Source organism: Rhinoraja longicauda, chromosome 27, assembly GCF_053455715.1.
Source record: "Rhinoraja longicauda isolate Sanriku21f chromosome 27, sRhiLon1.1, whole genome shotgun sequence".
Taxonomy (NCBI): Eukaryota; Metazoa; Chordata; class Chondrichthyes; order Rajiformes; family Arhynchobatidae; genus Rhinoraja; species Rhinoraja longicauda.
The window spans coordinates 10,797,611-10,811,135 of record NC_135979.1 but is presented as its reverse complement, the minus strand read 5'-3'; the positions used below and the strand labels follow the sequence as shown (position 1 = coordinate 10,811,135).

The window sequence follows — 13,525 nt, the reverse complement described above, 5'->3', positions numbered from 1 at the left end:
ATCTTCACTATCTGCAAAACCATTCACTTTTGAATCATCAGCATACTTGCTAATCTTGCCCTGTTTGTGCTCATTGTTTAAATAATCTTGAATTTGGACTCTTTAAACAATGTTGTACAGGCAGTATCAGTCACAATTTCTTCTTTGCTTGGCATTATAGGCAGAAACAACAGATCTCTCAGCTGGAGCAGAAGATGAGGGAGAGTGAGTTACAGATGCACAATGCTCTGTTTGGACGTACTGTACCACTCAGTGATGTCTGCATACTCCGACTGCAGGTACTATGGCTTAAATGATGAAACCTAGGACGAGACCAAGTCTGTAAAACAAATTGGATTTTGCAAGCCTAAAATATGGGGTATGGGGAGATTTAGAAAGATGAACAAATACCAAATTGAAGGAACTTGGCAAATCAGGAACATCTGGGGAGGAGAATGGACAGGTAATGTTTTATGTCTGGACCCTCCTTCAGACCATCAGTGAATCTAGAAAAGCGGAGGAGGATTAGGGGGTGGAGGGGTGGAACCTTGATCAAATTTTTTTTTAAACTGTTGCTGGAAATCTGAAATAAAATTGAAGGTCTAGCAATACTCAGCAGGTCTTGTAGCACTCTGCAGAATGATGCCAATGACACTGTAGAACAATTAACCATCATTCTCCATAGAGCCTGACCAGCTGTTTATTTGTGATGGTGAGTGTTAAATGCAATTTAGTAATTGAAATCATTGACCACATTGTATATATTTTACAATTAAACTTGGATGTTCAAATTATTGAGCCATTTTATTCATCAAATTTAAACAGGATTCCTTGTAAACAAAAATAATAAATTGGGGATTTCTTTGTTTCACAGGAATCTCTCAGGGAAAATGCTTTCTTGCGGGCACGTTTTGCTGAGCATTCAGAGGCTTTGGGAAGTGAGAAACTGGACATGGAGAAAAAATTAGCAACAGCAGAAGTGGAGGTTTGCCGGCTGAATGAGAGTATCGGAGAAACTGCGCAGAAGCATTCGGATGATATGAAGAGAATGGAAGAAAAGGCAAGTGTGGTGACAGGATGGGGTGGCTCTAAACTTGATTAGCCCCATCCGCAAACCAGACTTTCTATTCTAATTTCTTTGTGAAGCTGTGTGGGTTCATAAGACTACCTTTATTTGAAGATTTATCCATCAATACACTGAATCCAGCAATACCTGATTTATATCTGCTTTTATGTTTTGAGATGGGTGATGTAGCTCATATTTTGTCTGTTTTTATTTGCTGGATTTGGGCAGAAACCGCAGATGTGTTGGCAGTTGTCCAATTAATAGGAATCTAGTTAGGAGCCGGTAGGGCAGTGCAGTGAGATCAGGAGGGTGGTACAATGGCGCTGCTGGTAGAGCCGCTGCTTCACAATACCGGAGACCCAGGTTCGATCCTGTCCTTAGATGCTGTCTGTGTGGAGTTCACACTTTGTCCCTGTGACCGTATGGTGTCCTCTGGGTGCTCCGGTTTCTTCCTATGTCCCCAAGACATGAAGATTTTTATAGGTTAATTGGCCTCTGTAAATTACTGTTAGTGTGCAAGAAATGGATTAGAAAGTGGTCTAATTTAGAACAAGTGTGAACGAGTGATTGATGGTTGGCGTGGTTTCAGTGGGCAGAAAGGCCCTTTTCCATGCTGTGATCTCTAAACTAAATCTTAACTAGACATGCACAGTTCCAGTTTGCCACTGGGTGGTGCTGCTCACATGTGAATTCAAATTGCAGAAACCCACTGCATTGATTTGGTTAATTCACACATGGGAACAGTACTTTCAATCCAGTTTAGCCATGATCATCTTCAAAGACTAGTATAAACCTATTGGGGTAGGTGTAAATATAGTATTTGAAAGTAAAGTCAGGGAGAGTAAAGCAACATAATCAAAGGAAAGTAATGTTTTATTTACAGTAGTGGAAAGACCAGTATTAATTGAGGATACAAGGAACTGCACATGCTGATTTACAAAAAAAAAGGCACGGTGCTGGAGTAACTCAATGGGTCAGACGGCGTCTCTGGAGAAAGTGGATAGATGGCATTTCTGGTCGAGACCTTTCTTCTGACTGGATACTATCTTAATTGACCTTTTGTAATTTTCTACTGTTAAGGATAGTGAAAGGGGAACCAATCAAGCGAGTGGTTTGCTTTTGACATTGGGCCTGTCTTTTGAAGTTGCATTCATCCAGATATGGGGAGAATGAGGTTGTGATGTGGAAAGACTTTGGTAGTCTGGAAGTGAGTCACATGTCACAGGATACCTTGCCTCTGACTTCTTGTTATATTTGCGGCTCATGCAGTTGAGTTTCTGGTGAGAGGTTCCTCTCAGAATACGAATGGTAGAAGATGTGTCTGAGGTATTAAATATCTAGGGTAGGCAGTCAGATGCTTTCTTGAAGGTTGTGGCCTGGAGTTTATCAGAGCAAATGTGACTTGCCACTTATTAGCCAGGTCTGAATGGCCTTGCTGCAAATAGGTGTGCACTATATTTATTGAGGCGTTTTAAAAAGTAAATATTGTGCAGTGGTCAGCAAATATCCCCGGCTAGTAAGTGGGGAGGGAGCCCCATGGTGATTGAACACATCCTGCCAGTGGTGGCGGCCTGAAGAAAATGGCTACAACGTGAGCCACAACAACAGCTGCGGCAGCTGGTGAAGAAGGTCTCGTTAATGCACCTTGCGAGCCAGGGTTATTGCCTGTAGTTCTTTTCACTATAACTGAAATCTGTTATAAGGGGGTCTGCTAAAAAGAGAATTTACTCTGCTACAAAATAGCATACACCAATACAGCCTCAAACCTCTGATCTTAGTTTAACGCATAAGTATAACTTTGCATGTATTTCCCTTTAAACTTTGAATGTAACTACCTTAGTGGTAGCTTGTAGGGTGATCACTGGTATTAATGTTTGCCTCAATTCCCTTGTGCATTGTCAAATTTTAAAATACAAAAGTCTCAGCTGTGACAACTAATTGATGCAACTGTCTCCTTGATCGTGCTATTGTGTCCATGTATGTATATATGTTCATGAATTGGTATGTGACGTACTGTCTTGTTTAGCACTGTCGCACAACATTTTCCAATTTTTCACTAATCTACACAAAGTAAACATTAGAGTTAGGGTAAGGGTCTCTTTTGCAATCTGCAGTACATACAGAATATGAACTTTTTTAAACACCAATTATTCTGGCTTTGTATTGCTGTAGGTCCGAGGCCGTGACAAACACATCAACAACCTCAAGAGGAAGTGTCAGAAGGAGGCAGAACAGAATAGGGAGAAGCAGCAACGAATTGAAACTCTGGAGCGGTATCTAGCGGACTTGCCCACCCTGGATGATTATCAAAAGCAGAGCCAACAGGTGAGACTGACCGAGGGTGTGAGCAAATTAAGTTTGCATTGATAGTTGTAGTTTTACAAACTTAGTTTGTGAGCACCGATGTACACAACCTACCGTGAGCTGATATTTCCATGCCTTTCGTCCACAGCCACATAGCCTTGTAACATGGGTACATCCCTGGGCAGATTAATTGAATCATGCATATACCCGGATATAAATACCATGTTGCAGAGTTACATTTTATCCATTATTATTGCGCCATTACCACTTTGATATATTATATGTCCACCATGCTTCCTAATCAAGTTTTTAAATGGTTTAGTGTGGAATCACCAGATTCTGAGTTTCCAATGATTTTTCATCTCCATACCACAACTGAATTATGGCATCGATGAGCTTCTGTTTTCCTTTCAGAGATGAACCAGTTCTCCAGGTTTTCTATCTATCATGCCACCTAATTAGCACCAGTAAAGATTTTTTCTTGAAAGATTGTTGGCAGCATACCTCAGAAGAAATTTGCTAAATTATAAAATACAGTGGAACAATATGGAAGAGTGATGAGGTGCTGGACTAATGCATGCTTCTCTTTGACTGCATTGTTTTTACAATCATAAGGTCTGGTCTCTGTTCTAATGGAATTAGGGACTGAGCTCTAGAAGAAGTAAGTAATTTATTTATGTTGTAGTGCAAGATTATTGAGCTTCAATTATCAGAGTTGAAATGTGGAGGAAAATATAATTTCAGATGTCAATTTGCATTAATGCAAATACTGTATGCAATGTCCAATGAACCTTTACTTTTTTGACAATAGGCATACAGCAAGTTTCCCAATCTCTATTTTGCTTTTTGGCTTATTTTGGTCGTAGTTTGTATAAATTTTCATTATTTTGGGGTGTTGTGATATACTTGTGACGTGTCCTCTTCAGTCGTTTGCCCCTGGCTACAGTGTAGAAATGGCAAAATGTACTGGCAGATTGGTCAATCAAGTATACTGCCTTGCTGACTACTGTCCAACTATGATCTATCCATGGGTCCTCCAAGTTATTTAATATGCAGAGATATATAGGACTCTGACAGTGTGAATATCCCAGTCATATACACCAATGTACTCGTTCTGCTTTTGGGCAATTCGGTCACAGATATACTGTTTGATAGTAGACCTTAGCATTCAGTGATTCGAGAGCAGCTATTGGGAGCCACCAATAACTGTCCAAGGAATATTGTTCTATAAATCCTGCAAATACCTATATTGGTACTGTAGCATTTACCTTTATCACATTGTTTACCAACAGAGCTTGCCTCTATTTGCACTGAAGTTAAAGTCGGTCTCCTGTTTAATTTTTAATTAGGCAATGTTTGGACATTGGCATCCAAGGGCTGCTAAAAGAGTGAAGAGATAATAGCAGGAAAGTTAGGCTGACATGGGGAACTTGTGCAGGTATTATAGTTGTTGACTGTGCTGGTGTCTAGTATCATGGATCAAGTATTCTGTTTTGCAGCTGAAGGACTCTGAGCAGCAAACTGATCTGCTGCAGAGCACAGTACAGGATCTCGAGGCCAAACTTGGAGAAGCTCGTGCTCGCTGCAGGGAAAAGGACAACGTTCTGGAAAACCAAAAGCAGAAGGAGATGGAGCTGGTCTCCACTGTTCATGGGTAAAACAACCTATGGGCACTTGCATGTATTGTTCTGTTATTGCCCTAGGGGTTATCTATGGGATTGGGTCTGTAGTCTGAAATGCACAAGAGGGATTATTTTCCACCAATTTTATAGCTATCTCTTCAACCGTTTGCTGTGCAACACCAAAAAACTTCAGAATGAGTATAGCAATACTCATGAGTAAGAATACCATGAGTAAAAGCCAAGGGTACGCACCTATCCTCTAAATTTGTTCGTTCTGAGTGATCTACTGTGAATTTTTAGCACTTGCATTGTCTGCATTTATGCAAATATCAATGAAATTCTGAAAAGATAAATAATGAACCGCACAATGAAAGGTTATGCCTGGGCATGGAGCAGAGTCATGGTTTTACAGCACGGAAACAGATCCTTCTGCCTAAAATATTCAGGCCACTCTATACCCATCTACATTAACTCCATTTACCTGCATTAGGACCGTGTCTCAGTAGTTTGAGATTTTCATTAATAGAGTAGATCTCTTGGTCCTTAAATCAAAGTTAATTTTGCCTATTCTTGCTCCATGCCATAAGCTGAGAATTCCAAAGTTTAAATTAAATGTTTTTCAACACATACAGGGTGGTGAATGCCTGGATGGTGGAGGCAGATACTATAATGACATTTAAGAAACTTTTGGATAGGCACATGAATACGGAGGGATGTGGATTATGAGCTGGCAGATCAGAGTTGGTCTTGGCATAATCTTCCAAGACCAACTCTGATAGCGCAGCGGTAGAGTTGCTGCTTTACAGCGAATGCAGCGCCGGAGACTCAGGTTCGATCCTGACTACGGGTGCTGCACTGTAAGGAGTTTGTACGTTCTCCCCGTGACCTGCGTGGGTTTACTCCGAGATCTTCGGTTTCCTCCCACACTCCAAAGACGTACAGGTATGTAGGTTAATTGGCTGGGTAAAATGTAAAAATTGTCCCTAGTGGGTGTAGGATAGTGTTAATGTACGGGGATCACTGGGCGGCACAGACTTGGAGGGCCGAAAAGGCCTGTTTCCGGCTGTATGTATATGATATGATATGACACTGGCTGAAGGCTTGTTCTGGTGCTGTACTGTTATGTGGTCTATTATGGGGCACCATATTTGTTCTGAATTCATGGTTTGGCAGGCTGCTTGGTCTCCACTTCGCAGAGACCATGAAGATCATGTCACCAGTCTGAGTGCTGGTGAATCTCTGAACCCCCAGCATCTTCTAAAATCAGGTATCTAAAGCAATGGCAAACAATGTCTTTGTTACGTTCAGGAGTGAAATTCGTTTTCCAGGGCTGGAATTAAGCTAATATAACAATCTTATAATAGGAGTCCAAAGTTTACAGAAGTTTTTGAAATCAGTAAATTTCTTTCATTGTCATATAGACCCAGACTGGGTATCAAATGCGTTCTTTCCCATTTTCATAGTAGATGGTGGCGAACTAGCTGGATTTTTGCAAAAATCTTATTCTCAATTTATTATTGATTTCTGGGTTTCCTATGTTCAACCATACTGGAAAGAAATGGTTAATTAATTTAACCATAATTAATTTGCTGTTCGGATTGATTTGCTCCTTTCCTGCTACTCTCCAAAGCTGTCCCCTTCCTATGTTCCTATTCCTGGAGTCTCGGTCAGTGAGCCTAAGTATGTTCCTTGACATTCCTTCCTTCCATTCTGAAGGCTTCTAGCAGTCCTGTAATCCAGATTAGTTGACGCAAGTCAGTAATGCTTGCATCGCCAATAGTGGTCGCAAATAGGGAGGTCAGGAGATTTGATTGGATTGCTCAGTGTGACAGCAGAAGAGAGGTCCTGCTAGTTTGATACATGATTGATTAGAAGATAGGCTAATGCATGTTTGCTTAAATGCTAATCTTGGAAGCTCATGGGTGCTGGAAGCCGCAATAACTTCTGATGGCACATCAGAATTCGCACTCCACATTTTTAACAGTTGTAAGCAGAGTACAACCTGTCATGGTTTGTGTCAGGCGTTAATTTAATTTCTGAATTTGCAGTAATACACAATACTGCTACACAAAACAAGTTGCTGTACTCGTGATTAGGGATCCTGCCTTCAACATCCACTGTTTGGAAGAGTAAAATCACCTGTTACTAAACACTCCTCTTTTTAGCCCTTGGATTGTTGAGGAAAGCTGTTATGTCACCCCACTTAAATATGAATATATTATAACTACACATGACCATCACAAATGACCGCATGCTATTGCTGACTACTCAATACCCTGGAAGAATCCTTGGTGCACTTGACCATGTGAACATCTGAATTGATTCCAGATCTGTACCAACTATCCTTCGCATTTGTTATCGTAAATTCGGAAGAGATTTTGTGCCATACTGTTCTCTTTTCAGCCTCCAGGAGAAAGTTGCAAAATGCTTGGAGGATGGTGTGCGGTTACCTATCCTGAATGTAGAGACATTGAGGTGTGAGAGCAACAACCTCAAAGGAGATTATGAACGAGCTATGAAGGTGAGCATTCACCGTTAGGTGGCATCTGAAGATTGCTTGGTGTACGTTTGCTAATTATTTCAATGTTCCTTTGCGGCAAGTGAGCATCTCTTGCGCTTGTCGTTCCCAAATTGACTTGAAGCAGAAGTGAAATATCACCTTCCAATACTGCAGTTTATTCTGGTAACACTAACGTTTACAGCTGTGGGAGTACTAAGTTTAAGGATATGGTTCCAACAATGATTATATTTCCAGGTTAAGATGGTGCGTGTGACTTTGGATGGAACCCATAGTTAATGGTGCTTCTGACTTTGGGCCTCTTTGGTGGTGGTGCTTTCAGAGGAACAGGAAAGTACTTGGGTTGGATTTTACAGCCAGGTTATACTAATGGTGGAGGAAACAAACACTGAGGGTGGTGGATTGGTTCCTAATCAAGCGGGCAGCTTTATTCTTGCTGAGTTATTTGTATATAGGTTGAACACCGGTTTTCCGGCAACTGATAATCTGCTCCCCACTATAATCTGGACAGAATGATGAGAACTCAGTTGAAATTTTCTGAGTGGTCACAGGTAGCATTGTAAACTGAATGACCTGCCGACTCATCCCTGTTTAAAATTGTGACAAATTCACTAAACTGACTAAAAAGAAATCTAAAGGTGCTTTAGAGATGCGAGGATAATCAAGGAAAGAGTTTGGGTCCAAAAGTGGAAAATGTGGAGTCGGAGAATCTCTGTAGATTTATTTTTTCCACAAATTTTGGGTGAAGTTTATTCTGGAAATCAAAATTTTGAGTATTGAATTGTGAATTCTGTAGACACAAAATGCTAGAGTAACTCAGTGGCTGTAACGCAGTAGTCGCCTAGAAGGATGTTAGGAAATATGGAGAGCCAAAAGATCTTTAAGTGTAAGCACCCTTAAAGAATTGGCCACATTCTCATTCCTTTACTCTGTCCCGCATGCATTTTTCATATTCATTTGTCTTTTAAAAGCTAATTGCAGAATCTGCGCTTACTTTTTCTAACAATTGACAAACATTTAGTTTATTACAACTTCATCCCTGCTTTGAGCACTTCTGTCAAATCACTTTGATCTTTATACTAAAGCCAGTTTTTCCTGTCTGTTTATAAATGAAAGCTCATCCTGAGATTATTTTAATAAAATTGCTTAATTAATATCTGCACAATTTGGCACAATTACTAAACTGGGTCACCTAGAATAGGCCAAAGGATTCTAATTGCAGCCTAACCAGTGCTATTAGGTTTAACATTGCCCCCAAGATAATGTGTTCATTGACCCACTTGGAAAATCTTGGACCTTGGGTGCATTATTAATAAGGGATTATTGGCATGATTTACTTTTCAAAATGTGGGTGCCTGATTATCTGAAACTCTGCTCTTGAATTCCTTTTAAAGTTTTATCTGTCTTTGTAGAAGGCTTCATTCTTGTTTGTCACATTTCTTTAATGTTTGTTTGCAGACTTTATTTTGCTAGTCTGTCATTTTCACAAATGAACTCTTAATTTACGCGTGACGGCATTTTACTTGCTATATTTTCAATTTTCTCATCTGGTGCAACTTCACTGCAAATAATTCATGTTATTCTCTCAGTAAAATAACCACCTGATTGGATGTAATGTAAAAATGTAGTTCTTGCCATTTCACAATGGATATTGAGCCAATGGTTGACTGGATTTTAGAGGTGAAATGGAGGGCCATGAAGGGATTTCCAGAAAAAATAACTGAAGCACATGTTGTTGACCCTGGAGGAAATGGAAATTGGCTTGGCTGATCAAAGTGAGGAAAACAGAGGAAATGCTTCCATTGCAAAGTTAAAATATGAAAATTAAGCGATTGCGTTGCCGTTTTTTTGCCACACAAATAGTCCTACTCTTGTTCCTCTGGTCTCTGAGCTGATCTTGTGTTGACAATTTTTGTTTCAATCAGCCACCCTGCAAATGAATTCTACAGCATCACAACTGAGGTTGAATGTTGGATTTAATCTTGTATCTATGATTTCAGAATTTAGTGTTAGTGAGTGTTTCTATATTGCCAATACAACATGCTTTAAGTACTATTCCATGTGCTTGCTACCCTTGGCTTTGGTAGATGTGGTTAGGTAATGCTAGTGGTGTTTACTAAGAGGGTAACTGCTATGCATTTTGAAGATGGCGCACACCGATGCCATAATGTGTGGGTGATGAACGCCATGAACATTTAGGTTGGTAGATAGGGTGCCACTCAAGGATGTTGATCTTGAATGTTGTTGCTGCTGCACTCACCCAGTGAAGTGGAGAGCATTCTATTATGCTTCTGATGTGCGCATAGTGGCAATGGTTAGTTCATTGAGGCAGAATACAGTACAGCTGTGTTATGGAGGGATGCATTTCTAAATAACTGTATTGCTATTTTCTATAAAGGAAATCTTTGACAAAAATTGACACAATTTGTTTCTTTAACATTTTATTTACTTTGTTCTTATATAGATTCTGAATGAATTTTGATTCAGTATCTCACAAATTTTGGTTGTGATTTGTAATTTCTGTAAGTGTGAATCTCCTTTAGTTGAACTGTTGTACCGCTTGTGTTCCTGTAGTCATAATATTTATGTGGCTGTTCCATCTGTTTCTGGGGAATGGTGAAGTGCCATATAGTGATTGCAAGAGAACTTGATATTGCCACTGAATGTCCAGATTAGGTGGACAGTTCATACTGAGACTTGGTGCTTGGCATTATTGTGGCTTGCCACTCTTTAGCGCATGCTTGAATGTTATCTGACATTGCTGCATGCAGGCTTGGACTGATTCACTTTCTGAGGGGTTGTGAATAGAACTGAATACAATCATCAGTTAACATAGTCATTTTTAACAATATGGAAAAAAAGGTCATTAAAACAATTAAAAAATAGTTGAGACTATGGCACGGCCTGAGGAACTCGTGCAGTGATGTCCTGGGATTCGGGTGATTGACCTCTAGCAACCACATTTGTCTTTTTATGTGAGTTATGTTTCCAGCCATTGCAATGTCTTCCTCTTGATGATTAGTGACCAATTTTACCAGTGCTCCATGATGCTGCCCTCTGAAATGCTGCCTTGGTGTTTGAAGGACCTGTCATTTCATCTCTAGAATCCATCTCTCTGCATCTTTGAACCAAGTCTGTGGTTCGCATTTTGGAGCCATGTGGTCCAGACTAAACTCAAATTAGGTATTGTTGATCAAGTTGTTAGAGAATAAATACTGCTTTGATCTGGATAATAATGATCTAAATTCCGATATCAGAGTAATAATCAGCTAAATTGGATTTGTCTTCTAATCTTTAGTGATCTCTTCTGTGGTATGTCTAGAAATGGAGCACTGCAGCCCTGTTGATGGAGAGTTATAGGGTTTGATTTTGGGGGAAATTCTTTTTCTAGTGGATATTTTACTGGAGCTGCAGGAGAGTCATTGCACTCAAGGCAAAAACAATCTAGCATTAAGAAATAATTCACTGTAAATACCAAAATGTGATAATTGCTATTAAATTTATTGTTCAGTACCTGTGCCCTACTGTCCTGCTTACAAATATAGGTGGAGAATTTGATATGCAGGCATTTGTGTAAAGTGATTTGAAGATCTGACAAATCATGCTCTTTATGAATGTTGCTTCTAATTGTTTACTTGTTAGATTATCGATAAACAGCAAAGGAAAATGGAGCAGCTTGCCTCACAAATACAGGTAAGGAGACTTCCAAATCCAATTTCTGACACTTTGAGCTTTGGGAGTGATATTCAATACCAGCCTATAATATTGGGAAGAATTTCCAATAGTCAGGGTATTGAGTACAGTAGTTGGGATGTAATAAGAAAGACTGCTTATGCTGATTTTTATCAAAGGTAGATGTAAAATGCTAGAGTAACTCAGTGGGTTAGGCAGCATCTCTGGAGAAAATGGATTGGTGACTATTTGGGTCAGGACCCTCGCGACATTGTGTTACTGTTGTACATGACCTTGATGAGGCTGCATTTGGAGTATTTTGTTCACTTTTTGTCATGCTGCCAAAGGAAAGATGGTTTAAAGCTGGACAAAGTGCAAATAATATTTATGAAGACGTTGTCAGGACTCGAGAGCCAGTTACAGAGATTGGGCAGGCTAGGACTTTATTCCTTGGATTGCAGGAGGACGAAGGAGTAATCTGAGAGGTGTACAAGATCATGAAGGGAATAGGTTGGGTGAATACAGTCTTTTAACCAGAGTAGGGGAAACAAGAACCAAACATCATAGGTTTGAAGTGAGAGAGGAACAATTTAATAGGGACCTGAGAGACCAACTTTTCACACAGAGGATGATGAGTAGATGGAATGAGCTGCCAGAAGAGGTAGTGGAAGCAGGTACTATAACAACATTTTAAAAGACAAGTACATGGATAGGAAAGGTTTAGAGGGATATATTGGCCAAACAGGCAGGTGGGACTAGTGTAGTTGGGGCATCTTGGTGGTCTTGGGGAAAGTTGGGTCAAAGGGTATGTTTCCGTGCTGTATAGCTCCATAACTTTATTTTTTACACTGATCCATAGGCCCAGGAGGAACGGGTTATTCAGGAAGAGGGGACAAGCCAAGGTCTTCGAGAAGAACTGTCAGAGAAAGAAAATGGATCACAATTATTGAGAAAGGCAATGAAAGAGGTGAGAAATAGAGCTAAGACAGGCTTTCAGATCTCAAGATGAATCCTGGATCTGAAATAACTAGCTTCAAATAACTACAGCAATGCTCCTTTATGTTGGTATGCTCAAGTATTAAACAGTTTCATCCTTTTATTTTCACTAATTTCAATTTTACCAGACCTCATTGATGTGTACATCCAACATTGTCATGATGCCAAGACTCCTGCCATCCATCTTATCAATGCCCCTCAGTCACTTGGTTCTAGGGGAACAAAATCCCAGGCTAATCGGGCTCCTCAACCTCAAGCCCTCTGGTCACAACAATATTTTTGAATTTTTTACTGCACTTTAGCTAAATCATAACCTTTCTAGAGCTGCACATAATCCAGGTGCAGTCTCACCAGCTTTCTATACACTGCAACACGTCGTAATGATTGTATGCAATGCACCTTGCAAAAACAGCAAACACAGCCAATGCTTTTGTTTGTTGCCATTTTGTTTACCTGTGTCACTACTCTGAGGGAACTATACATATTAGTACCCCTAGGTTTTTATTATACAACACTCCCCAGGGCTCTGCAATTTATAATACAAGTCCTGTCCTGGTTTAACTTCCTAAATGCACCACTTTGTAGTTAACTTTGCAAAGTTAAATGCCATCTATTCCTTTGCTCACTTTCCCCTTTGCTCTAGATCCTGTTGTAAACAGAGACAATCGCCTCCAATGTCCACGCCAATTTTGGTGTCATCTGAAAACGTTCTAAATGTGCCGCTTACATTCTCATCCATATTGTTAATATATAAATGACAAACGGCAGGAGACTCGACTCGACACCAATCGCTACAACACACCTTTGGTCACAGGCTTTCAATCTGAAAACAACCCTCCATTACCACACCCTGATTCCCTCTACAAAGTCAATTTTGTATCTACTTGGTTAGCTCCCCATGCATCCCTTGTGGTCTTGTAATAACAAGGAACTACAGATGCTGATTTATACAAAAGAAAGGAACGCCATTTATGGAATTCAGTGGGTCAGGCTGCATCCCTGGAGCATGGATGAGTGACATTTCAGATTGTAACCCTTCAGACTGATTGAATATCTAAGATTTCTAGCATATGCCATTTTAAAATCCGATTTTCATTTCCTGTTCTCGGGGCCTTGTTTGTACAAGAAAAGCTCTATCTGTCTTTACAAAGTGGTATTTGGAGGGTGGAAGTAGGCTAATGGAGGGACAGGGCTGAAGGAACATCCTGACCTTTACCAGAGTAGCACCCAGGCTGATTCTGGAAATCTGGGCTGAGATAGGGAGGCAAGGGAAGAATGGTCTAATATCTGTCAGGGGATTGGCTAGGCCAATGTAGAAGCAAAGTGAAAGGAGTGCATGAACCACCTCTTAATTAACCAATTTATGGT

At 40.2% G+C, this 13,525-nt stretch overlaps 1 protein-coding gene across 2 annotated transcripts in view; it reads left to right on the top strand.

Moving 5' to 3' along the window:
- Positions 1 to 13,525, top strand: part of cep85 (centrosomal protein 85) — a 44,126-nt gene that overhangs the window by 21,716 nt on the left and 8,885 nt on the right. For both annotated transcript variants that reach the window (XM_078423225.1, XM_078423227.1), the window contains 7 exons: positions 161 to 278; positions 854 to 1,039; positions 3,218 to 3,370; positions 4,849 to 5,003; positions 7,375 to 7,492; positions 11,132 to 11,182; positions 12,021 to 12,128. In XM_078423225.1, the coding sequence (XP_078279351.1) occupies positions 161 to 278; positions 854 to 1,039; positions 3,218 to 3,370; positions 4,849 to 5,003; positions 7,375 to 7,492; positions 11,132 to 11,182; positions 12,021 to 12,128 (889 nt within the window). The remainder of the gene's footprint in view (positions 1 to 160; positions 279 to 853; positions 1,040 to 3,217; positions 3,371 to 4,848; positions 5,004 to 7,374; positions 7,493 to 11,131; positions 11,183 to 12,020; positions 12,129 to 13,525) is intronic.